This window comes from Mollisia scopiformis (genome assembly GCF_001500285.1).
Source record: "Mollisia scopiformis unplaced genomic scaffold LY89scaffold_44, whole genome shotgun sequence".
NCBI lineage: Eukaryota > Fungi > Ascomycota > Leotiomycetes > Helotiales > Mollisiaceae > Mollisia > Mollisia scopiformis.
Genome location: NW_017263624.1, coordinates 1 through 24,304, shown reverse-complemented (window position 1 = coordinate 24,304; position 24,304 = coordinate 1). Strand labels below are relative to the sequence as shown.

The 24,304-nt window shown below is 47.3% G+C and overlaps 12 protein-coding genes across 12 annotated transcripts; 5 read left to right on the top strand and 7 right to left on the bottom strand.

Annotated features, from left to right (window-relative positions):
- The first annotated feature begins 408 nt into the window (after positions 1–408).
- On the top strand, positions 409–2,147 carry LY89DRAFT_790538 (uncharacterized protein). The gene is made up of 2 exons (XM_018223380.1): positions 409–1,278; positions 1,335–2,147. The coding sequence occupies exons 1-2, from the start codon at positions 591–593 to the stop codon at positions 1,760–1,762; spliced, it is 1,116 nt and encodes a 371-aa protein (XP_018060725.1). The 5' UTR covers positions 409–590; the 3' UTR covers positions 1,763–2,147.
- Positions 2,148–2,340: 193 nt separating this feature from the next.
- LY89DRAFT_790537 (uncharacterized protein) lies at positions 2,341–3,598 on the bottom strand (the record flags this gene model as incomplete). The annotated part of the gene is made up of 2 exons (XM_018223379.1): positions 2,341–2,825; positions 2,878–3,598. The coding sequence occupies 2 exons, from the start codon at positions 3,596–3,598 to the stop codon at positions 2,380–2,382; spliced, it is 1,167 nt and encodes a 388-aa protein (XP_018060724.1). The 3' UTR covers positions 2,341–2,379.
- A 336-nt stretch (positions 3,599–3,934) lies between these two features.
- Positions 3,935–6,277, bottom strand: LY89DRAFT_790536 (uncharacterized protein). The gene is made up of 2 exons (XM_018223378.1): positions 4,276–6,277; positions 3,935–4,220 (listed from the first exon to the last, which is right to left on the bottom strand). Exons 1-2 carry the CDS (start codon positions 6,002–6,004, stop codon positions 3,961–3,963), a joined length of 1,989 nt encoding a protein of 662 aa, XP_018060723.1. The 5' UTR covers positions 6,005–6,277; the 3' UTR covers positions 3,935–3,960.
- LY89DRAFT_410902 (uncharacterized protein) lies at positions 6,240–7,665 on the bottom strand. The gene is made up of 2 exons (XM_018207323.1): positions 6,904–7,665; positions 6,240–6,854 (listed from the first exon to the last, which is right to left on the bottom strand). The coding sequence occupies exons 1-2, from the start codon at positions 7,514–7,516 to the stop codon at positions 6,475–6,477; spliced, it is 993 nt and encodes a 330-aa protein (XP_018060722.1). The 5' UTR covers positions 7,517–7,665; the 3' UTR covers positions 6,240–6,474.
- A 150-nt stretch (positions 7,666–7,815) lies between these two features.
- On the bottom strand, positions 7,816–9,977 carry LY89DRAFT_743846 (uncharacterized protein; the record flags this gene model as incomplete). The annotated part of the gene is made up of 5 exons (XM_018220990.1): positions 7,816–8,703; positions 8,750–9,012; positions 9,060–9,495; positions 9,635–9,757; positions 9,807–9,977. The coding sequence occupies 5 exons, from the start codon at positions 9,975–9,977 to the stop codon at positions 7,816–7,818; spliced, it is 1,881 nt and encodes a 626-aa protein (XP_018060721.1).
- A 239-nt stretch (positions 9,978–10,216) lies between these two features.
- Positions 10,217–12,567, top strand: LY89DRAFT_692498 (uncharacterized protein). Its single transcript, XM_018216552.1, has 6 exons — positions 10,217–10,636; positions 10,719–11,130; positions 11,186–11,359; positions 11,411–11,560; positions 11,623–11,748; positions 11,812–12,567. The coding sequence occupies exons 1-6, from the start codon at positions 10,591–10,593 to the stop codon at positions 12,350–12,352; spliced, it is 1,449 nt and encodes a 482-aa protein (XP_018060720.1). The 5' UTR covers positions 10,217–10,590; the 3' UTR covers positions 12,353–12,567.
- A 334-nt stretch (positions 12,568–12,901) lies between these two features.
- On the top strand, positions 12,902–14,623 carry LY89DRAFT_726555 (uncharacterized protein; the record flags this gene model as incomplete). The annotated part of the gene is made up of 7 exons (XM_018219061.1): positions 12,902–12,968; positions 12,999–13,023; positions 13,152–13,475; positions 13,526–13,714; positions 13,767–13,922; positions 13,975–14,103; positions 14,149–14,623. The coding sequence occupies 7 exons, from the start codon at positions 12,902–12,904 to the stop codon at positions 14,621–14,623; spliced, it is 1,365 nt and encodes a 454-aa protein (XP_018060719.1).
- An 11-nt stretch (positions 14,624–14,634) lies between these two features.
- On the bottom strand, positions 14,635–15,701 carry LY89DRAFT_692497 (uncharacterized protein). The gene has a single exon (XM_018216551.1). It carries the CDS (start codon positions 15,616–15,618, stop codon positions 14,902–14,904), a length of 717 nt encoding a protein of 238 aa, XP_018060718.1. The 5' UTR covers positions 15,619–15,701; the 3' UTR covers positions 14,635–14,901.
- A 172-nt stretch (positions 15,702–15,873) lies between these two features.
- LY89DRAFT_702972 (uncharacterized protein) lies at positions 15,874–17,172 on the top strand (the record flags this gene model as incomplete). The annotated part of the gene is made up of 1 exon (XM_018217284.1): positions 15,874–17,172. The coding sequence occupies one exon, from the start codon at positions 15,874–15,876 to the stop codon at positions 17,170–17,172; it is 1,299 nt and encodes a 432-aa protein (XP_018060717.1).
- A 914-nt stretch (positions 17,173–18,086) lies between these two features.
- On the top strand, positions 18,087–19,819 carry LY89DRAFT_410850 (uncharacterized protein). Its single transcript, XM_018207322.1, has 3 exons — positions 18,087–18,425; positions 18,478–18,949; positions 19,001–19,819. Exons 1-3 carry the CDS (start codon positions 18,297–18,299, stop codon positions 19,510–19,512), a joined length of 1,113 nt encoding a protein of 370 aa, XP_018060716.1. The 5' UTR covers positions 18,087–18,296; the 3' UTR covers positions 19,513–19,819.
- Positions 19,820–19,848: 29 nt separating this feature from the next.
- On the bottom strand, positions 19,849–20,452 carry LY89DRAFT_603343 (uncharacterized protein; the record flags this gene model as incomplete). The annotated part of the gene is made up of 2 exons (XM_018210297.1): positions 19,849–20,112; positions 20,168–20,452. 2 exons carry the CDS (start codon positions 20,450–20,452, stop codon positions 19,849–19,851), a joined length of 549 nt encoding a protein of 182 aa, XP_018060715.1.
- Positions 20,453–20,619: 167 nt separating this feature from the next.
- Positions 20,620–21,915, bottom strand: LY89DRAFT_712601 (Isochorismatase hydrolase; the record flags this gene model as incomplete). Its single annotated transcript, XM_018217992.1, has 3 exons — positions 21,584–21,915; positions 20,955–21,437; positions 20,620–20,871 (listed from the first exon to the last, which is right to left on the bottom strand). The coding sequence occupies exons 1-3, from the start codon at positions 21,710–21,712 to the stop codon at positions 20,620–20,622; spliced, it is 864 nt and encodes a 287-aa protein (XP_018060714.1). The 5' UTR covers positions 21,713–21,915.
- Between the last annotated feature and the right edge of the window lie 2,389 nt (positions 21,916–24,304).

Sequence of the window (24,304 nt, the reverse complement as noted above, 5' to 3'; positions counted from 1 at the left end):
AACCATCACTTCTTGAAGCTCCGATTCGGTAAGGAATTTATCCAACTTTTGAAAGCTCTCAAATGCGGATCTGAATTAGTGTTGATACCAGCACCGAGCTGTAGCTTCTGTATTCCCCTTTTGGCGAAAAGCGAATTATAGCAAAGTATCATATTTCAGAGATTGTGGTAGGTAGGTAACTCTCCTCAAGGCTTCGACAGCGTTTATGTCCAAATCGTAAACAAGTATTAGTCTTATTTTGAGGACACAGTCCGCCTCTATCTTCTACTCAAATCTCTACGAGAAAGTTTGTAAATGGAGGAGCGACGCTGCCCCCTGTCGCGAATCACGTGTTTTGGCGTCTCGCTTCCATGCGGGTTCGCGTGCGTTCTTGACCTCATTTCAACCCTCACTCTCCTCTCTCTTCATCTTCAATGCTTGCTTCCCATTAATCTCAACTTTACAGCTTCGATCGCTTAGTCTATCTGCTCTATACTGCTACGATCATCTTCAGAGGCAATACGATCTTCCAATCGAGGCAGCCGTCATCTGTCTTGCCGAGGGTCGCTTGTCGCTATTCACAAATCCATTCAGAACGCAACACCTTGATCATGTCCTCCAGCACTCACAACTCCGACGAGAATCTACCGTCCGCCGGCGATCATGAAACCGATTCATCAGGCATGGCATCATCATCACAAACGGCTCAGGCTGAGGCACCGCCAAGCGCGGATGAGCCGCAAGCAGCTGCACCGGACCCGACTCTGGACTTTACATTCGACACTGGCAATATCCGTCTCTTGATCAAGCGCAATGGACAGGTAGTGGAAGGAAAAGCTTCCTCCGACGCTTTATACCTTGCAAGTCCTGTCTGGAAAAAATTCTTGTTCCCTCCTTGGCAAACGGACGAAGAGCTCCGTCACAGCGTGAAACAGATCGACTGCACCGGGAATGATAGTGAAGCTTTATTGATTCTTCTCAATATAGCTCACTTGAAATTCCATAAAGTACCGGAACACCTCGGTTATGAGACACTTCTCAACATTGCAACCCTGTGCGACCAGTATGATTGCATCCATCTTTTGCGACCGTGGCTCGTGCATAATCTGTGGCTGCAAGGCGAAGAAGATGCCTCCAACCTATCGTTCAAGAAAGGACAATATGGGTGGCTGTTCATTGCATGGGTATTTGGCAGGGAAAAGATTTTTGAAGACCTTGCTGTTCAAATGGTGACCACAATACGCATCAACGCCAATCAGGCATGGAGAACATTTACACCTCTGCCTCCGAACATCATAGGTCAGTAAGAACAAAGATAAGTGAGGAACAAGCTAATGTCTCTTTGGTCACTTCAGAGAGCATCTTGTCCTGTCGCATAAAAGTCATTGCCTCGCTATTGCAGATCCCATACCAGGTGCTAGACCGATACGAAGTCATATATCGAGGAAACTCATTATCGCGCCGACGGAAGAACACAATCTGTGCTGAGAAGAAATCGACGAATTGCTGTGACGCAATTGTCTACGGATCTGTCGTACTGGGCCTCCAATCCGTTGGACTTTTTCCACGAAAACTCCCACAAGATCTTAGTAGAAGTATTGTACAACTCTCACACGAATTGAGGATGGTCGATATTCATCATCTTGAAAGGGGTTCCCACTACGACTGTGGCACTGACGACTTTATGGAATCTGTTGACGACGCCCTGACCAGAATCTGGAATCCCGTCTTGGATTCTCACCGGGTGCATATGCGAGGTCAAAATGAACGGCTTCACCGATGAGTGTCATCGACCCCCGCATTACACTATTCTCTACTCGGGCCAGCGCCAGGCTTTATAAAGTGATGTGGTGTGTTCGAAAAATCATATTTAGCAATGCTTGCAGATTCTATCGAGACTTCGAGGCATCTGACGGACGACTTGGTACGCAGCTTTGCTTCTTTAGGCTTCGTATCTGGTCGATATACATCCATAAAGACCTGAAAAGTAGTTGGTAATGATTGAATTGAAATGATTGGGCAGGGGGTAGAACCTGGGTTAAGATGTTATCTTGGGCCCGTATTGAACTTTCTGTGCACTTCCAGTGAACGGGACCCTTGTATTATGTTACCTGAATGTCACCATTCTAAATGTAGAACTTCTCAAAGGTGTATGAGCACGACTTGGGCATTAAAATTCTTCCATTGCTTTCATTATGCTCTATCTATGGGTGCTTTGTGCTCTCTACATCTTATGCGTACAGTCTAGCCTGCTCCAAGCCTTGCTTTCAGTATACGAAGTCTTTCCATCGCTCGTATTAAGGTTGCTCAACGCCGTGTAATGCTTCCCGTTCCTTAAGAAAACAAATAGTCCATTGCCTTGCTTCAAGATTGTCACTCCACCCACTCTGTGCGCCTTCACTATCCCCTGTCAAGCCACAAACCCGTGACAGCTTCAATACGGCCAGAGTAATCGTCACCCTCGACCTTGGTTCTGCCACCCGGAGCTGTAGGACGGATCTTCTCGTAAAGCTCGTTCCAAACAAGCTCCTTGGTACTCTTTGCCTTGCTTGCCGCGTCATGGAACAGCTTCCGATCCATGTCAAGAACGCAAGACCTCAACTCGATGCTGGTGAAGTCCAATCTATAGAGATCTCGGACTGTGAGCTGGGAATAGTTGTCCCTCAAAGGAAAGGGAAGACCGTGGTACGAAAATCGACGCTTGAAGTCCGGAAGCCAGAGAATCTTGCATGTCTGATCGTGCTTGAGGCACTTCTCCAGCTGGGTAGGCTTGAGAGCCTCGTGGAGGTCATCTGCGATGGCATAGAAAGCCTTGATCAACTTTTCGCGAGCTGCGATGATATCGTCTATAGGCTGATCAGTTTTGAAGAAAATTCTCCCATCAGAAGTGTTGCGTACCGATGAATGTACCTGGAACAGGCCAACCTTGAGGAATTTTTCGGATGCTGTCCAACTGACCAAGATGGCACTCGTGGAACAACCAACTGGCGGCAATCTCGAACTTTGGCAACTTGAAGACGAACGCGATGAACATCAAGTACAGACAGTCCTCCACTGGTGCGCGTGTCGCCTCCGGTCTGTCCAATAGACCATAAAGACGATTATCCGGACAGAATTCCCTATTCAACCAACCCTGAACAAAAGGTGCCATCATCTCGGCGCAGATATACTGCTTGCAAAGGATAGCAATCTGGATCAACAGCTCTCTGCTCGGGAGGCCCGTAGGCATGAAACTGAACTTCATGTGCGCAACGCAAAGCAGCACAAGCAAAGCCTCGGCATTGTCCTCCGTGAAATCAAGCTCCTGGACAGGGTGGACTGCTAGCGTGCTCTTGAACTTCTTTAGCTCTTCTTTGATTCTTGCGACAATGTATTGAGCTTCCCGATCGTAACCATCGTAAGCTAGATTGTCGATGTACGGGGTGGTAGAGACGGGGTTTCCCCATGGTGGGAACAGGAAGTTCTTCCATACGGGACTGGCGAGAGCTAGGGCTTGAGAGGAGACGTGAGCATATGCTTCGGAGCCTTTGTATGCGATTCTGAGACGGATGTCCGCGTTCGCGAATGTGAATTCGGGCGGGGAGGGCAGTGAGTCGGGCTGGGGGCTGGGTGAGGACATTTTGAAGTAGGTAGTGGCTTTGCAAGTTTGATCGTGATGTGGCTGGGATTTCTTGCGAGATGTGTTTGGAGTTTGCGATGCTGGGGAGACCGTAAGTTGTGATATAGGAAAATTGTTTTGGGATTACCGCTTTGGGTTAGCGTTTACAAGCCGAAACTGGGACTGCTAGTGAGTAGCACTAGGCTGAGAAATTTTGGGTGCAAGGCTGATGGTTTTATGTCAGCCTTGAATTAATTGAAGGGCATGCATCATGTTGATGCGCATTGATCTCAGTGAGATTTAATTAAGTCAGTCGAAGCATTTTCAAGTATGATGATTTCATTGATACTGTTCATTGACACTGTACAATTACATAGGCAAAGCTACAGCTTTGATTGTGGTCTAGAAATCTTGACCCGAGGAAACTCCAATCCATAGTTTCTGGACAGACAATCTAATCCTGCCAAATACCAAAGATCTGCCTTAGCAGCATCCAAGATGAGGGTTCCTAAGGTAATAGCATGGCAGCTCTTGTGTCGTTGGGCGCAAAGAATCTCCTCTGAGTTGACGTACATTGAAATAGCGTCGTATACGACTTTGAGAAGCTTTTCAATGGTATCTCGTCGAGTTGCTCGAATTTGTTCTGCGTAATTTTTCAGCAGGGTCCCAAACACTCACAAGTTCCGAAAGCAGCTTACTACACGTGGTCTTCGACGGAAGCAAGTTCCAGTTCAACGCAACTCCTGAGGGAGCCAGATAGTTACCATTCTCGTCCAAACGAATGCCCTTGATCATAACAGAGCTGGTACTGTCGAACTTTCGCTCCTGGCCAAAAACCCATGCAATGAATAGGGTGCCGACAGAGGGGGACTTGGGCAACCTCAACCAAGCCGATAGCCAAGGTCCACCAATCAGTCTGACGCAGTCATACTTGTTGCAAAGTACGGCAAACTTGTAGAGATTGGGTAAAGCGGTGGTGGGGACTTTGCCGAATCTAAGGTGAGCCAAGTTCAAGATGACTTGAAGCGAATCGCCGTCATCGTCACTGAAGTCGAGCTTCTTAACAGGGATGCTGCATAGGGCTGGTTTTGGTAACGCACGCTCTCCGACCTCATCATTCTCGAGCTGCTCGCCGATGAGTGTTGGTGCTGCAGCCTCGACTCGGTTCGCGTCCGGGAATATGAGCTTCTTCCAGATCGGACTAGCAAAAGCCATGATTCTGGATGAGACCTTTCCAGTAACAGTAGCACCGTGGTACTTAGCGGTAATTTCGACATCTCCGTCAGGATCGAACAGGCCGTCCCAGGGAGCTGGAATGCTGGCGGCTGCCGTGCTGGAGGCGTTGTTACCAGCAGTAGCACTCGTTAGGATTCCACCGCTAGCAGTTGGCTGCTTGCTGGATTGGTTGGCCAGAGACACGGAGCTTCCAACTCCAGTGACCTTAGGAGTGGAAACAGTAGCAGCAGCAGGACTAGAGAACATTGCAGATCCGAGGGGACCAGTCACAGCGCTTGGCACTTGATCACCGGTTGCAACAGGGCCGCCAAATGTATTCATGAGCACGGAAGATTGCGAGTTGCCGCCAACTGATGCGAACAAGGGACCAGTGAAAAGGCTTCCGTTGCTTGCAAAGGGGCCGCCACTAGGTGTAGTACTAGCGGAGATGGAGGGCGGATTCGCGGACCCGAATGAGTTGCCAAAAGCGTTTGGGGTAGGGGTAGTAGGGCATGCTCCTCCAAAGCCGGTGAATTTGGGCAGAGTAGCACCAGACACAGCGGAACTAGTGAAGACGCTGGAAGTTGAAGAAGTGCTCAATCCAGCCACTCCGGGCTTGGCAGTTGCAGCACTGTTGCCAAACAGGTTTGCTGAAGTGTTTGGATTCGTTCCGGTAGTTCCAAAACCTGCAGCTGGGGAGATGGCAACAGCATTTGTAGGTGTTGATGGTGCAGTTCTGCCAAATGCAGTATTTGTCGCGCCAAAGCCACCAAATGGAGAACCTCCGAATGCACCTGCAATTGCACCAGTACGGGGACATCGAACCTGAACAAACTTTGTGCCTTGATTGTAGTCGTTGAGTCTCAGTTCTTCTGGGGAACACTTTTGGTAAGGTTGTTGAAAACATATGTGTTGGAAGGCATTCTGCTGATGTGTGGGACTGTTGGGTTCATTCTCGACGAAGGCCTGAAAGGGTACAGCGCCAGTTCCTTGGCAGATGCTCAAGTCACTTGCCGAACTATTGTGGGAGAGGAAACCGCTAAAGTTGCTTGCGCTAAAGGCACCTCGATTTGCGGACTGTGAAGTCGAGTTTGTTGGTGTCGCCAGCGCGGGCGTAAACGGACTCGCAGAGCCAGCTGTTGCATTCGCGATCGAATTCGCAATGCCATTGGAATTGGCTGCGCGAGCTCCGAAGGTACCGAAGTTAGACATCGTGGTTGTGAAGAAGGTCTGGTGTTGTACAAGGAGGAGTCGTTGAGGGAAAAGAAACAGAAGAGCGCGTATCTTGATATAGCCCGCGACTACGCTAAGGAATTTTATGACGACAGTTGGCGGTGAACCCAAGGCGCAAGGCTGGGATTCAAGTGCAAGAGAGAGCCAGGTATTGCTTTGGAAGAAAATAAAGAGAATTCAGGAGTTGGAGGACATGATTTGTAACACTCGACGCGTCTTTATGCCCACTTTCAGTCCTACGGTTCGAGGGCGCTACTGCAGTCTCGTTGTTTTACTTTGAGTCAACGTGACATGATCATCAGAAAGAGTGAGTAGAGCGAATCATATTCCCATTGATCAAATTAGCAACACACTGGTAGCTCCAATCTCCACTGCAAGTCCTTGGTTTTGTATGAGATCCAAGCAAGTAGACCATTTCCGTATGATCCCACCTTGTTTTCGTGTATTCTCTACTGTAATCTTTTTGCTTGCCCTTCCATGTGGAGCAATTCGGCCTCGCTTACAATGTCTCCGATGAGAGTCTCACGTGCCGTTCTGGATTCGAAGTCCTTCTCAAAAGCATCCAAGCAGTTCTTGTGAGGAATTTCGAAGGAGAGCTTGGCTACATAGACCAAGCCCCGCGGAGTGCCAGTCCAGTCCGCTGGGCTGGGCGTTGGCCAAAGATCAAGTTCGACCAGTTTGCGAATTAGATTGCCTAACATGATCGGGTCGCAATGGTTCATCTCGAGAGAGCATCGTCGGTGTGGGCTACAGGTGTAATTGCCAATCCATTTGAGATAGACATCGAAAATGCTCTGAATTGCTGTCTCCCGAACCTTCAACATAGATTCTTCGATAGGTAAGCTTAATTAAATCATGAGCTATGGAAGGATACGCACCCAAAATTCCCGGAGGGAACACGATACCATCCAAGTCCTCCCCGCCAACGAAAGTTCTACCATCTCTCGAGACTCTAAGATTCCAGGTAAGAGCTTCAGACGCTTCCTGAAACATCTCATGCTTGCCGAACGTCCAAGCGATAATCAAACGCTTAGGACTCTCCCGCCTGTGAGCGACTTCCAGCCACAATGAAAGCCAAGGCTTGACAAGTTCGACGCAGTCGTATAGATTGCAGAGTATCGCGATATTATACAGAAAATCCAACGTGACGACTGATGGCACGTGCTTGAACTGAAGATGAGCGATCCGGAGCAGAATCAGAAGTGCATCTCCATCGTCCTCTCGAAAATCTAGCTTGTCGACAGGTAGGACGGTCATCGCTGGCCTAGGAAGATCGCGTTCTCCATTCCCCGTCGAAGTCAATTGATCTTGTGTCCAAGGAGGAAAAATGAATTTCTTCCAGACAGTGCTGGCCATTGCCATAGCGATCGAGACGACCTTGCCGGTGATTTGCTTCGTGTAGTAGTTAACCTGGATCGTCACGTCGCCATTCTCGAAATTGAAGAGGTCGCTGAATGCGTTCGAATCAGATGGTCCTTCATTGGTCGCCATGTTGGATGAAGAGACCTTCAACAGAGAGTTGATGATGGAGGGAAGTTATGTGAGGTTTGAGGAAGAAGTTTGAGGTGATTTCAGAGTCTGAATTAGCGCGACTTCCGTCTGTGGCTCCGAGCCAATTCCAAGCTAGTCCTCCTTTCGTTCGTGGAAAGTGATGTCACACTTCCTCAAAAATTGGTAGCAAAAACCATCTGCAAGTTGATATGCACATTTTCAGGAAGCCGAACATTCAAGACGGATCCGCAAGGCTGGCAAAATCGAGACTAGCCTCATCTCTCGTGCACACCTGTGCGTCATACAAATTCATCCAAACCCCACAAGTCCTCCTGCTCGGTCTCAGGACTTATATCTGCGTACAACTTCCTCGGGCCCCGACCTCTCCATTTGCTTACATCGTCGCAATCTGGAAAGATTTCGGAACCAAATCTGTCAATCATTTCTCGAACTCTGATCACCAATACGCGTCTTTGTTCCATCAGCCTGTTGATAATATGTGAAGATGTTGGGCTCAGCGTCAATACAAGTGGATATATAGACTTAAGTAAGTCCATTCCTTGCTCACCAAACAAAAGAGCAGCGTAGGTGATCATTGGAAGAACGAGAACACAGGTGCTGATGATGAGAGAAGTTGGAGTTCGCGAGTGGATATATCCCCAAAGATGGTTGTAGTTGTTCAGTACCACAAGGAGAATGGTATAGAAAGTGTAGAAGATCGGTGCAAGTGCAAGGGCGATCAAGATCTTCCAAGTTGCCATAACATCGTGTCCTCTGATCTTTACACTCGAAGCTGCCAAGGCCTCAGCCGTCTTCCGACGCGACAGATGTGGAGTCAAGATAAATATTGGTGCAAAGAGGAGGAGACCAGGCAGAGTCAAGACTCCCAAGACGCCAAGTTTGAGGAGTCGGTAGAGCAGTGTCGGCAATCGAAACAGCATTGGGAAATGTTTGTGATGGCTAGACGTCGACAGAAGCTGGTGATCTTTCAGATTCAGAGCTTTCAGAGAAGCCATGTAAGACTTAAGGTCTTTGATCAAAGACTTCATCTCTGGTGTCTGGGAGTACGTCGTGTAGCCTTTCACCAAGCGTCGATTGAGTTCTGTGGAGTGTGCCAAGGATATTCGCTTCTTTTCGTCGCTATATGTTGTATTGGTGAGGTACAATCGTCGGGCAGCATGAATGAGCTGAGAATATTAGCAAGAAAACAACTTGGAGCTTGATTTGGCATACGTTCAAAGTCTCAAAGTCCGGTGCCGACATAGTTACAGCTGCTAGTGCCTGAGAAATGTCGTTCATCAAGCCCCCAACACCATCACGTTTCTTTCCATTCTTGAAGTCTTGTACCCGAGCCTCAGAGACAGGAATAGATTCTCCAAACTCGATGACAGCTCGGGAGCGAAATTTGTGGGCAGTAAAGTATGTCAATCCGACTGGTACAATGGTGACTTTAGTGTTCTGGGCAAGAGCTCCGAGAGCCATGATGGCGATTCCCGCTGCGGAGTGGTCAGCAACTGACTGAATGTACATGCTTCCAAATTACCTTTCAATGGCAGTAATTGTGTACGATCATGGCTTCCACCTTCGGGGAAAATTCCAATGCAGCCGTCCTGGGCAAGTCTTTCAAACACAGCATTATACACCTCTGTTTGGTCAACATGAGGAGCGACCTTGAACTTAGTGCCCTCAAACAGAGGAGACGAAACACCAGAGGTTCTTCCAGTGAGCTGAAACAATGCATCTGGATGCAAATCTGAGTTCTTTAGGATGATCGTGTCTGGTCCAATGATTTGACCATTGTCCAGTTTTTGCGAGTCGCCATTCATGGTTGGAAGATAAATGGAGCCACCTGGTTTGAATAAAGCGGAAGTAAAGTCTGTACCAATTCCCTTAATGACCTTGGGAGTCGTGCTCGAATCCTCGAGATATATCTTCCCTGGGGCAGATTTTGCAATATCCATTGCTCGCGATACAGGAACCTCCAGGAAAGTTAGTAATTGGTATCTTGTAAAAATAACGAGCCGAATCTTAGGGAGAAGGCTGAAAGTTGTTTGGGAGCCTAGACAAGGTATATGTGAAAGGAAGCGAGAGGAGGGAACGAAGAAAGGGGTTGGTTACCGCTCCAATCATTTTGGCCATGAAGCCCACAAATTTGCGCTGAAAGGATTTTTCTGCCATAAGCCATGATATTCGACGGTTCAAGGAACGAAGGATCTTCATCAAGACGATAGAGTCCACGAACTACAGCAGTCAGTATGTGGCTGATCATGTGGCATTCAGATGTTCTTACCTGATTCGAGTGAGGAGCTGCTACGAGGATAATAGCACCCTCCGATGGCACACGCCATGCTCCTCGAACTTGTACCTCTCTAAAGAAGAACCCTACGGCCAAGGCAAAGGTCCGGAGAATGAGGTCGTAGATCCATCCAACGGTCGGAGCGAGTGGTGTTTGTTGAGCCATGGTTGCGGCAGGTTGACCGTCTCTCGCAGCCAATTTACGTTCACGAGTAAGCCCGAACTATATTCAGAAGGGCTTTGAGGTTACCGGCTTCGACCAGAGTAGACAGATGTTGCCGAGGAGTGAGATCTAGATCATGATGAGAACACAGAGGCTGGTGAGCCTTGAAAACCAGGCTCAAAAGCCTACATGGTGATCCACTTCACATGAAAGACACTTGAATTCCTTCACATCAATTCAAGTATATCCTCATCCACATTTTGCGATTCTTATACCTTAGCGCCTTGACTTACACGGTTAGCGAAGAAGAATTATCGACATGTATACTTACTGGCCGCGAGCTCCAGACCTTTGCGATGGACAAGTTTCACGGTCACCAACGGAGGTACCTTCCGAGATGTCCTCTTTGGACCACAGATTTGCTATATCTGGTCATTGGCAAGGAATAATATTGTCGCAAGCATGCCATTAATATAGCGATGCAGTAGCCAAACACGACAATTTAACCGGTCGAAACAGCCTCTTCTTCTATTTTGAGATGACGGCGACGCAAAGCTTTCACACTCCATCATGTTCTGCAAGCCGATGGCACTGAACCTGGAAGCTTACAGGAAAGATGAATGCCTTTCTGCAGGCGCTCTTGTCAATCTCCACGATCTCTGGTGAGCGTCTTCTTCTGACCACGTGACAGATATGAGCACCTAGGTATATCTCTCGCGGACATCGTGCTCATACGTTCTTTAGTCGCCCTTGCCAGCCCTTGCAATACATCAGACGAGTATGACATAAGTACTGCATTCTCGAGTCAGGATGATCTGGATCAGAGGCTTGCTGGGTGTACCAGCATCGACGGCTGGCTTCACATTGCACACAACTACACTGGATCCTTCATCCTGAACAACATCACCAACATTGCAGGCGGAATCAGCACTTATGATGGTGCTGGAAATTCAACAGGCATAACTTCTATCGAGGCGAATGGTCTACTGAGTGTTCAAGAGTTGGTCGTGTTTGGTGTGCCTACTTTGGAAAACATTTCATTTCCCGATCTGGTAACCATCGACAACATTGGGGTCGACCTAGCCTCCGGGGGAGAGCTCCATTTCCCCTCTTTGACGAATTGTACAACCATTGTACTTTCTGGATCAATCTCCAGGTGACCACATCTTAGCAGTGTTTTCAATTGTGGTAACTGCTAACATTCTGAGTAGGATGGACTTTTCATCTTTGAGCTCCGTGGACGATGAATTATCAATATCTAGTAATGATACAATTAACACACCCATCTCTCTTGATTCCATCATTCCTTCATACTCTCCGTTGGATGTTGACTTTCCCGCTCTGCAAAACTGCAGTCAATTGTTGTTATATGGGAATATTTCAAGGTTGGACTGTCCCTCTGCAATTATGTTGAATCGTACTAAAATCAAGTTCAGCGTCTCTATGCCACTGCTTGAGTCTTCAGTTCCAGGTCCGTTTTCATCTGGAGGAGGAATCAAGATCGCCACCAACGGGAATCCACTGAACTTGACTTTTCCTAAGCTTTGGAATACCACTCAGATTGTGTTGAGTGGGACTATTGGACAGTGAGACAGCCCAGCTCATGTCGAAAATAATTGAAATTCATGTTGACCTGACCAAATAATAGGTTCTCATTTCCCTCTCTTCTCACACTCGATGGAGGTGTCACGGTCAACAGCTTCTATCCCCTGAACTTCAGTCTTGCACCACTTGAGAATGCCACAATCCTTACCATGCAGGGCAACGTGACAGGGTAAGCAGGGATTTGGCCTTCATGATCTTTTAACATTCGATGAAGCTGATCGTTTCTTTGAAGTCTTGGCTTAGGCACCATACAAGAATTGCAGCAACTGTCCATATCTTCAGATGAGCCACTCGACTGCGGCATTGTGTCCGACGACTGGGCACGTATCCAGAAAACGCCCTTAATCACAAATCCTGATCAACAACACGGAAAAAGCGCTTGGAAAGGCTTCCGTTGTGACTCCACCCGAAAACTCCCTATATCAAAAGCAACAAAGCTCAAACTAGGCCTTGGCATAGGCCTAGGTCTACCTGCCTTCGCTGCCTTGCTGTTCTTTGTCTACAAAGAAATCACATGGCACAGGGCTCGAGCAGTCAAACCGCCTCCATACGAACATGAACTAGATGACCGACATGAGCGTGGTGAGCCTCTGCCAACATATGCACCGCGACGGATGTCAGAGACTGCGGTGACTGTGAGCGAAGTGAGCTCTTTAAGTGACTTTGATGAGGATGATAGGCGGCATGAGGGAGGACCGCCAAGTTTGCTGGAAGAGTCGGGAGAGAATGCTGGGTATATGGAGACAAGGACCGGACATGAAGGGCATACGTGAACTTGTTTGAAATACTTTGTTGCTACTTCATACCAGCATTTACACTTTGTCGTGTGGCTCATGTAAATGAGTGTTGCAATTTCATGAAGGATTTATTGGAGCTTAGCTTGTCCCATTTACTGCAGCGACATCAATACGTCAAACGCTGATGTCGTCGATAGCCATCAATAAACCGCCGAGGAAAAGAAAGAACACGCAATGGAACTGTATACGGCTAAAAATTCTTCAAATATGTCCATCCCTGCTGAACGAGCTCTCAACACTTTCGCTTATCACTTCCCTGCATTTGTGTAACAAAAATGTTTCGGTGTTTATCTGAAGCTCGTATTGGCAAGCTTTACGCCACACAAGTGCAGCATACCAGCAAGTTGGTACGGCTTCACGATTCGCCAGCGAGGATGACCGATGATTTACCCGGCCACCCACACCAGAACCTCAGAAATCCCCGAATTTTCTCTCCCCACTTGTTTCTCTATGTTTTAGAGCTGTCATTCCTGTGACGTTTGCTAGAGATTCGGAGCGACGCCCTAGCTCCTCCAGAAGATAGCGATGCCATGTAAGACCAACACTTGGCGGGGCCTGACTTGGCTCAGCATGGTTGGGCTACTCTTGACTGGTGAGTGATGAACCTGAATGAAGAATTCAGCATCAAATCTGACAAACAAGCAGGCGTGAGTGCAGATGGTGCAAATACCACGAATGTGTGCTCTTTCCCAGGATCAATTCCAGGGAAGAATCTAGTGTACAGCCAAGCCCACATAGACATAAATCTAGAAGGATGTTTGACGATAAATGGCAGCTTGTTCATTGCGAGCAACTTCACTGGAGCTTGTAGCCTGGATCCCATCTCTTCCATTTCCGATGGGATAGCAATCTACAACGTTGACACCCAAAGTCCAAACTCAGCACCATATTTGACCTCTATCAATGCTGATATGTTGAACAACATTGGAACAGCTGGTTTCAGTGGCTTTGACAGCGTGCCGATGCTGAGGTACATCTCAATGTCAGGCTTGGTATCGATCGGTTCCCTGGAACTCCATGTGGGACCTGCAAATGTTGATTTGCAATTCCCATCGCTCTCAAGTGCGGAGAGTATTTTCCTGACGGGAAACATCAACAAGTACGCACTGTCGATTGCCAAATATTAGATGAAGGCTGAATACATTCTAGCACGAACTTTGACAAACTCATAACCGTTACAAATGATTTGACGATTGCGCCAACCGTACCTCTTGCCGACGGATCAGCCTCAGCGCTGGAGTATGCAAACATCAACTGGCAGACATTCAATCTTATGTCACTCACATTTCCGGTTCTTCAGAACACTACATCGTTCTATGCTGTCGGGAACTTTACAAGGTTAGCAACCATGTCACCAAATCCTGTCAGATTACTTAAATCTTCTTGATAGCATCGATGCACCACGTCTAGCCACAATCGCTGGCGCCGGCGTTGGAAACCCTCAGTCGACAGGGTTGACGATTGCGGCGAACGGAACACCTCTCGGTTTCGATTTTCCTGCACTTCAAAATGTAACGCAGGTCTCGTTGTTTGGAACAATCTCAGAGTACGCGAAACAAGGCCGAAGAACAAAATTGAGACGAAGCTGACGTAAACAGTTTTTCGTTCCCACGGCTGGAGAGAATCGATGGAGACTTCTCCTTCAGAGGGAGTCCGATTCCCACAAATGTTAATCTTACGGCATTGAATAATGTTTCGAGTATCGTGCTAGATGGGAATATTGCCAGGTATGAGCATCTGCACAGTAATTTCCACTGTCTAACGAGGAACAGCTATTCATTCCCTTCTCTCCGGTACATCGAGCATGATTTGATCATCAACAGTGAAGGGCTTCTTGATTGCGATCCCGCTATGAATACGTGGTCATCTGCAACCCACTTGAGTGACGATCCGGTCTTGAACATCACTTATTCCTGCCAAGGTTCAGGGGGAAGTAATTCGGGGAAAGCTGCTCTTACTTCAGGTACAATCATCGGCATCGCAATTGGCTGTGCAACGATAACGATTGGCGCCATGGTTCTTGCTGGACTTTACCAGAGAAGGAAAAGAAAATTCGAGCCTAAAGTCGCAGCACCGGCTTATGAGCATGAATTGAATCAAAGAACTTGGAGACGGGGAAGTAGAGGTGAAGATGGATTGCCTGAATATGCTCCTCCAGTTCCGCCTAGGGATGGAGTAAGGAGGGGAAATGTGACGTCTTGGGGCGGAGTAACGGCAGTAGAGACATTGCCTGGGTACGAACCGTGACGACGCCTGGAGAATAATTTGTAATTCTGCTCAAGGTTGACCTCGAAGCCAAGTAAATTATAAGTAATGTGATGTAGAGTAATATTTGGCAATTTTGGACGTAGCTTCATGGTGAACATGGAGGATGAGGCCTCCCAGGCGTATCTCCATCTTTGCAATCCACTTTCATCTTTCAAATTCATTGCCACTCCCCAAAACACAGCTCGCGTCAATGAGAACTTGAAGATTCCTTTTTGAAAAGAAGAACAAGAATATCAAAAGGAGAACAGAGACCCACATCACTCCGTTTCTTTCAAGACCAAATCACTCACGATATCATACACCCAATCTGCGCTTTCCCAACCCGGAAGTCCCAGAGAAACGTTTGTGACCCATCCACGCAGTACAGAAAGGGGTTCCAGCACAGTCCTTGCAAGGTTCTGATGATGGCCTGATATCCATGGGCTCATAGACCAACCCACGACCAATTCTTCAATCTTCATTTTTCGAGAGTTGAGGAGAAGGGTAACCATCTCTCTGAGTTGATTGACACACAGGTAGATTGCCCCACCCTGCGTGATTCGATGCCTTGGAATACACCTTTCTCGTGAGAAGTTGCCCGGCTCAGGACAATGCTCATTGCAACATAGAATACCTCTGTGAAGCTCAATGAACAGCATGACTTTGCGCAACTCTCCTCCATGAGAGTTCAAAAGAACATCCTGCCAATGGCGATCCCGAGATTGCCATCTGATACTCGGGCTTGCGACGTGAAGATGATAGGCTGGGACTGTGTAAAGCACGCTTGAGGTAAGTTGACTCAGGAGGCGGCAAGTATATAGTGTTGGCATCTGCGACGTGAAAGGAGCTTTATGGATGCGGTGCGGTCTATGCATTTGGCCTGCATGCCGACAAATATTTTTGCCAACTGAGATGGTGGTAGGCAAGGAGTATTCACAGATTTGAAGGAGGATCTCTTGGGGGAGTGTCAAGAGAGTTGGAGCAGGAGAGGTCATCCTGGTAGGTGGAACCTCAACCTTCGACCCGAGAAAGGATAAGCAGTTCAGTCCTTTCATGGAAGCTTGATGTTGATATGCAGAGACTCAGATGCGACAGACGAATCCGTGGAAAACATATCATGGTTTGCTCTCGATTCACGTCACGTGCCATCTCTAAGTCAACCTCGGCTTCTTTTCTCAGCCTCGTAAATACCAATTTCAACAATAGCTGCTTCACGACCAGCTTTCTAGAGCTCCCATCAATCAGCAGCCATGGACTTCATGACAGCTCTCCATTCGACTTTCGATGACCACAAACCTTCTCTGTTCGAGCTGCTGTCCGAAGCTCAACTCGCCTCTCTTCTCCCGCCCTCTCTCCGATATCTCCTAGCGGTGGCTACTCACCGACAACCACGCTACCTTCTACGAGTTCTCAACTCTTTTGATGAGCTTTATGCCTTGCTTATGCTGGTAGTAGAACGTCACTACCTCAAGACACATGGTGGCGGATTCACAGAGAACTTCTATGGCCTCAAACGGGAGAAAGCATTGTCCGTGGGTGAAATTCCTCGAGCGAACATTGCGGCAGCTTCCCAAGTCCGCGAAGCCCTTACACTGAGCAATGCAGACATATGGAAGAATCTGGCAGTGATGGTGGGTCTGCCGTATCTGAAAAGGAAGCTGGACGAGAGCTATGATATCAATGCTCCGAGATCTTTGCTGGGGGCGAACTACACACGAATGCCGCCGAATCCGACCCTGAAGCAGAGATTTATGCATTACTATCGCTGGTTCCTGCGGAATATATACCCCAGTGTTAATGCTGCATACTATTTTTCTATGCTAGCATTTAACATAGCATACTTGTTCGACAACAGCAATTACCATTCGCCATTTATGTGGTTGATAGGAACGAGGATGAGGAGGTTGGGAGAAGCAGACTATAGAGCGATTGCAGCTCTAGATGAGCCAAAAGGAGGACCGCCTGGGGGCAACTTGGGTGTCACAAGCATATTCAGTCCGCGAATGTTGGGCAACAGAGCTTTGAGCAGTCTGAAAATACTCCTTCCGACCAGCATATTTGCTTTGAAATTTTTGGAGTGGTGGCATGCTTCAGACTTTGCCAGACAATTGTCTCGGAAAGCTACAGAAGGCATTGAGCTCCCACCCCCAGTGGTCTCTGGTCTCTCTTCACTGTCGGCCAAGTTTGGCCCAGCTAGTCAAAAGCAGACTGGACAAGATGCCAAGGGCAAGTCAGAAAATCCAGCACCAGAGATTGAGGAGCCACCGATTGCTGCGGCCTCCTTGTTGCCAATTTTCACAGTCCTTCCTCCGCAAGATTCGGAGTTCTGTCCTATCTGCGAGCAAGAGATCACAACTGCAACGGCATGCCAAACAGGCTTCGTGTTTTGTTACACTTGTATCCACAAATGGCTGGAAGGCAATCACGAAAAACAAGAAGAATTCATGAAAGGAAAGGATGGGAAATGGGAAAGTGGAAAGGGGAGGTGTGCTGTTAGTGGGAGGAGAGTGCTTGGTGGCACTGAAGGACTGAGAAGAGTGATGATATGATGCCAGTCATCTGGTGTCATCCGACCTATAAGCTATCTTGGACAATGGCAAGAGAACGCTCTTCTTGTTCGATTCTATTATGGGATCGGGCTTCGAATTGTCGAGGCTAACGCTGCCCTTGGGAATCAGCGGTAAGCAATACCGCAAGACATTTCCGAACTTTGAACGATTCCTGTTCTGGTTCCTACCTTGCAGAGAGCATCTTTGCCTCACACGTCAAGGCTCTTGATAAAATTATCGGCCGGTACGGCTTACTCAATATGTATGAGTCGACAAAAGCCTTAATTTGCTCCTACACAGGAGCTTTCCGGGACAACGGCGATGCAATCACGGGTCCGTGGTCTTCAACGCTAAGATCTCTGGCCCCGACTCTCTGCTGAGGAAGTCACTCAGAGTGCCCTTACCATTGCTGCGCGTATCGAGTCTATCGAGCTTCACCGAATTGGTGACGATGGTTACGATTGCAAGCATTCGAGATGCAGATACCCATGCCGAATCCACGGCTTAGTTGACACCGCTCTTATCTTAATCGAGAAACCAGTCCTCGAGTCTCAGATTCGTCACATGGAATCGAAGAAGTAAACATTAGCAAGCACGAGAATGTCTGTCCCGTTCGAGGACTTTGAGGGGCTGGTATGATCTGTCTGACAGGGGTAGATCTGTGATTGAAGGGTGGGATTGCAGGGAGCGGAGCTGGATGCATGTTGGTAGCATTGGACTTCCTCGGTATGCCCTGCAGCTATATTAAATCCCAATGCTCTCGTCGTCATTTTTGCTTCCTTCAATCTTCTGCTTTGTGATTTCGTCCGAAGTTCACCGAATTCATTTCTCCCCAGTATGATGTCTGACTTCTTTGCTCTGAGCTCGAGCTGTATGAATGACTGTGTTTTTATCGCGTTCTCCCGCTCTTCGTGATGAATCTGAAGCTGAACTCGAAAGTCAAGGTATGGTGAACCCTAAAAGGTGAATTTAACGAATTGCCAACCTCGCTTCCTTCTTCGGCCATTCTTCTTCCAAACGACAACTTCGACCTCCACGACAACAAATCTTTTTGAAGGCTCTTGTCCTACCCATACTCGATCTATCACTCTCCATCAAAATTCGAGTTGTCACAGCTCAAGAACATGTCTTCCGCAGAGAATTACGATCACCTCTTGACCTTCGACGGCGGAGAGGTGGACTTAATCGCTACCTACAAAGGAAAGCGAGTTGCAGGCAAGGTTGTGTCAGGAGCGATGGGCTTGGCAAGTCCTGTAAGCAATCCTTCTTTTTTCTCTTCTAGGAGAAGTTGCTGATATCATTCAGGTCTGGAAGAAGCTTCTCCTCGGGACCCCAGAACCACGTGCGGCTGAAATTAATGCTGGCGACAAAGCAGCGAATCCAGAAACAACAACCAAGCCGATTGATTGTACCGATGACGACGGCGAGGCGCTCCTTATCCTATTATGCATCTCACATCTTCAATTCAGCGACACCCCCAGAAAGCCGAAACTCATCTTGCTATTCAATATTGCAGTTCTATGCGAGAAATATGACTGCCATGATCTTGTACGCCCGTGGTCAAGTCGCTGGCTCAAAGATTTGTGGCCAGCGTCACGCTTATTCAAGGTCGACCATGATAGGTGCCTCTACATCGCTTGGGCTCTTGGAGAGCAGGAGTATTTTAAGGCCATATCTAAGGATCTTGTCGCAACAGTCCATCTGGTGGGTCCTGACCGAAAGGCGACTAATGGCCGTGACTACATTGACCGTGGTCCAATGCCAGACGGGATTATTGGTAAGAATTCCCCAATAGTATTCGGCTGCTCAAAGCTCACTTAAATATCAGAGAGCATTCTGCAAGCCCGCACAAAGACGATTCAAGCTCTTCTTGACCTGCCTTATACCTATATCGAACGCTTCAAGAATGGGACTTCAACAGTATGCAAGCTGAAGTCTGAGAGCTGCGATGCAATCATGTATGGCAGCCTACTTCTCCAGCTTGGTCGGATTGGTCTATGGCCAAAGAAGGAAGCAAAGGACTACACTTCATCGCTCTTAACACTCGAAAGATGCATCAGGAATCTGGCTCCTACATCTTTACCAGTAATTCCAGGTGCGGATGGCGAAAATCACTCCGATTGTAAGGCTACGTGTTTCAGACACTACGCAAATGAGATCATGAACCGCCCAGCGGACCCTAAGCTCGAATGCCAGCGCAAACATATGCAGAAGCGAAGCAAACCCAAGAAAACTCAGTACACCTCCTCGAAGAAGGTAGAAGAGGTTGAAAAGGAGTCTCTGATTATCACATTGAAAGTGGCACCAAAACCAGGAACACAAGTCGGATCCGGGGCTTGAGATCGGGATAGGGCATACACTACGAAGATCTGATGGCGAGCTTTGATCGGAATCATTTGACTATTCTGGCACAGCACAGGAAGTAGATCTCAAGCTATCTAGCTGATCCACTTCTAATACACGCACGACTTCTCTGCTGCAGAATTCGTGGCATGTACTTTAGCTTCTATCGACGCGAAAACAAAAAATGTGATCTCTTTTCAGTAAACCTCACTTCCCTCGCACTTGGTCAGAAAGAAGAATGTCCCAAGTTCCTTCCGTGCATTCGTCTGATTTATTGCAGAACATGACTTTCCAAACATCACAACAACTCCGCAATCCAAAACAAAACTCATCCTACTGAACAACATTCCAAGCCCAACCTGCAGACGGCGAACAATAAGCCTCACACATCGGCCCCAACCCATCACAAGCAAACCCCACCCGAATCGTACTCCCCACCGTCTTCCCATCCGTAAACGCATACAAAAAGTGATCCACCGCCCGACTCGTATACCCCAGCCCACTCAACGGGCCGTCATGCCACCCTACACCGGCAGTCCACACCCGTTCCGAGAGAAGTCTATCCGTATACGCGACCCCAAAGTAGAAGACGTGGATCTAATCACATACCTCAGTCAACGAAACATAGATATATGAGAAAAGAGAAACGAACTTCACCAAACGTCCCATTGTTCTGCAAAACGACAGCTGCGATAGGAGTATTATTCCTGGCAACACCAGCTAGTAGGATGACGCCTGGGCCAGCGTAACCTGAGCCGGCAGGGAAGTTCGGGGCGATACCTTTGGACGAGTCGGCGTCTTGGAAGTAGACGCAGACGTCTTGTTGGTCGACTTCTACTGCAGCGCCATGCCGACCTGGGGTGAGGATTATGGGGCTGTTGGCTATGGCGAGGGATAGGAGGCTGAGGAGGGCGAGGTGGAGGAAATTTAGTTGCATGGTGGATTTCTTTGGGGGTGTCTTCTTACTTCTCGTTGATTGGGTTAAAGTATTCTGGTGTGGGGATAAAGGGAAAAGTGGATTTTATACCTCTAATTTAGTCATGTTTGATATAGAAAAAGATGTACAAACGACTAAGTTTGTGACATCTCTCCACTTGTTTGCTTTTAGTCCATGTTAGTGGGCGATTTCTGCAAATTGTCGACACCTTCCGCAAACTCCTTGCATGTAAGCACGAAACCCCAGCCTCCTTCGGTATTGTACTCGATACACTCTGTAGCATACTTTGGGCTTGTCGTCGCACATCCATCACTCAGCAGAAGACAGTCCCAGCCTCTCGTGAAAGCATCTTGGAGACTTCCACCCACGCACTGATCAGTATTGCAGCCAGCAAATAACAAGGTCTTGATACCGCGTGCCTTCAAAGCTTCTTCAACCGCCGTGCCACCCCCGAATCCCGACAATCGGTTTTTGTTGATCCAGATGTCTTGGGCTCGCGCACCTTTTCCAAAGGCGTATACGAGGCGGAATTCCACTGGCCCAACATGAGTACCTTGCCACCATCAATCACAGAGCCATCGTCCAGCTCAACCGGTCCAACATCTGCGCCCAACCCTCCGATCTTCCTTTTACCAGAAAAGTTGTTGTCGGCGGCGAAGCCTTTCACGATGGTAGGCGGCATCCTCTCGATATCCTCCTGTGTCAAGCCCCAATTCAACCACACAACAGGTATGCCGGCCTTCCTGCATGCTGGAATAGCATGATTCAACAGCCTGTCCACGACTTTCATCCCAATAGCATCGGAAGGCTGGCCAAGGCTAGGCGACAAGAAGTAATTTTGCAGATCGACGACTATAAGAGCAGCCTTGGAAGGATCGATTGCGACTCGTTCGGTGGTCGTATTCAATGGTATTCGAGGATACACAGGGGTGGACGTAGGAGTGGGAGGATGGGTGAGGTCGAATCCTGCAGATTCGGAGTGCAGCTAGAAATTTTCCTTGCCGCCGATGACATCGTATTTTAGAACGCCCATAGTCAAACAGCACAGTACAGTGTACCCCCCTGATCATATGTTAGTTTGCCACAAAATTGGAGACTTGCTGCTTGAAACTGTGATGGGATTGCACGGACAGAATTTGTATAAAGATCTAAATCTTTCCAGCAACGTGTCACAGCGCCCGCTGTAATCGCCTGCTTAATCGCCTTGTGACGGCACTGTGACGAAGGTGTGAGGTGGCGACGCAACGTCGGGCTATTCATTTAGAATCTAAAGCTAAGGAGAGAAGAAAGGAGAGGAGGAGAGATCTATATACATATATATGTTAGAAGTAAGGGGATGTCATGTGAGGAGCTAAGCCCTAGTAGGCTTAAAGCTCGGGAACGCCACCATTCCCGGCCTGGCCTCTGTCGCAGGCGATTGGCTCAGGCGATTGGTAACAGCTGGCGCTGTGACAATCTCTTAGAATCTAAAGGTAAAGAAGAGAAGGGAAATGAAAGAGGAGAAGATCTAGATATATATATGCCAGGGGAAAGGGATGTCATGTGAGGAGCTAAGCCCCAATAGGCTTAAAGCTAGGGAACGCCACCATTCCCGGCCTGACCTTTGTCGCGGGCGATTAGGCAGGCGATTAGGTCAGGTGACAGGCGATTAGCCAGGCGATCCAGGTGGTCCGTAATAATAATAAAATAATTAATTTATATATAATTATTAAAAAAATATTTTAATATTAAAAATTAAAAATTTAACGATTCGCGTTATTCGTATTATTGTTACGGATCACCTGGCTAATCGCCGGTCACCTGACCTAATCGCCTGCGACAGAGGTCAGGCCGGGAATGGTGGCGTTCCCGAGCTCTAAGCCTGTTAGGGCGTAGCTTCTCACATGACATCCCTTTCCTCCTGGCGTATATATATCTAGATCTTCTCTTCTTTTATTCCTCTTCTCTCCTTTACCTTTAGATTCTAAGAGATAGCCTAATCGATTCCTCGTCTACGTACTTGAGTCCAACCGTGCTGTCACAATTATTAATAATTAATTCGTAATTTTTTAATAATTTTTTATTATTATATATTATTAATTACGATTATAATTATATTATTAATTATATTATTAATTACGTTATTAATTACGTTATTAATTATATTATTAATTTATAATATATTTAAATAAATTTTTTTAATTAAACGTATTTTAACGATTTATATAACAGTACGGTTGGTGTCACAGCGCCAGCTGTTACTAATCGCCTGAGCCAATCGCCTGCGACAGAGGCCAGGCCGGGAATGGTGGCGTTCCCGAGCTTTAAGCCTACTAGGGCTTAGCTCCTCATATAACATCCCCTTACTTCTAACATATATATGTATATAGATCTCTCCTCCTCTCCTTTCTTTTCTCCTTAGCTTTAGATTCTAAATGAATAGCCCGACGTTGCGTCGCCACCTCACACCATCGTCACAGTGCTGTTACAGTTGGACTCAAGTACGTAGACGAGGAATCGATTAGGCTATCTCTTAGGATCTAAAGGTAAAGAGGAAAGGAAGGAAAGAAGCGCCGGAAGGCAGAGCATATATACAGGTGAGCGGTCACGTGAGTACTTAGCGAGCACGTGACTCCAGAACCGTGACATTATTTATATTAAATTAATTAAATATTTAATAATAAATTTTAAAAATTAAACGAAAAATATTAAAATTTTCGATCGTTTTTTTTTTAAATTTTTTCGATTTTTATTTAAATTAAATTAATATTATATATTATATTATACGTTAATAAAACGTATTATTACGGACTACCTGGATCGCCTGGCTAATCGCCTGTCACCTAACCTAATCGCCTGCCTAATCGCCCGCGACAAAGGTCAGGCCGAGAATAGTGGCGTTCCCTAGCTTTAAGCCTATTGGGGCTTAGCTCCTTACATAACATCCTGTCACGATCACGGGACCAGTAGACTATAGGCTCAGCAGGCGAGGCTCCCCGACTGGCGGTGGGCCTTGGGGTCACATGATTGGATCATTTGGATCTAATAGATCCAGTACCTTTGGATCGTGGGATCGCTGATCCAGCCATGATCCAAAGTTTCTTCTTATCTATATAACTCTGGGTCGTCACCCATTAGGTAAGAGCTTCGTGCTCAACTTGATTAAGTTTTCCTAACTACAATATTATTGCCTTATCTTACTTTATTCACCATACTAACCCACGTGACCTTACTAGGGTAAGGAGAGAGTCGTGACATAAAGGACTACACGCCTTCAGACGTACGATCTACTTTACCCGACAAGCACATGCCTCGCTACTATATGAGAAAGCTCCTAGTTAGACTTAAAAGCTAAGACTAGTTGGATACTAACCGTTGTGACTTAGTAGTAGAGATCTAGGATTAATAACAAAGAAGTAGTGCTCAACATAGCTATACCTAGCTAAATATTAATAGTTTAAGCCCACCTTCACCGTCCCCGCCGCTACAAGAGCCTAGTGCTACGCCACCAAAAGTGCCAAGCCTCCTACCTATACCAAAAGAGGAGCTTATGTCTGTCACGGTTATGGAGTCACGTGCCCGCTACGAAATACTCACGTGACCGCTCGCCTGTATATATGCCCTGCCTTCCGGCGCTTCCTTCCTTTCTTTCCTCTTTACCTTTAGATCCTAAGAGATAGCCTAATCGATTCCTCGTCTACGTACTTGAGTCCAACCGTGCTGTCACATTATCTAAAGGTCTAACAACCCCCTACTAGCCTGGGAAGGCATAATAAAGAATATCCGACCAGAGACTGTACGCGTTGGACGTGTACCGCGAAGAGTATATCCTCAGTTATATCTTCAGCACCACCAGACCCCCGATGTCGAATG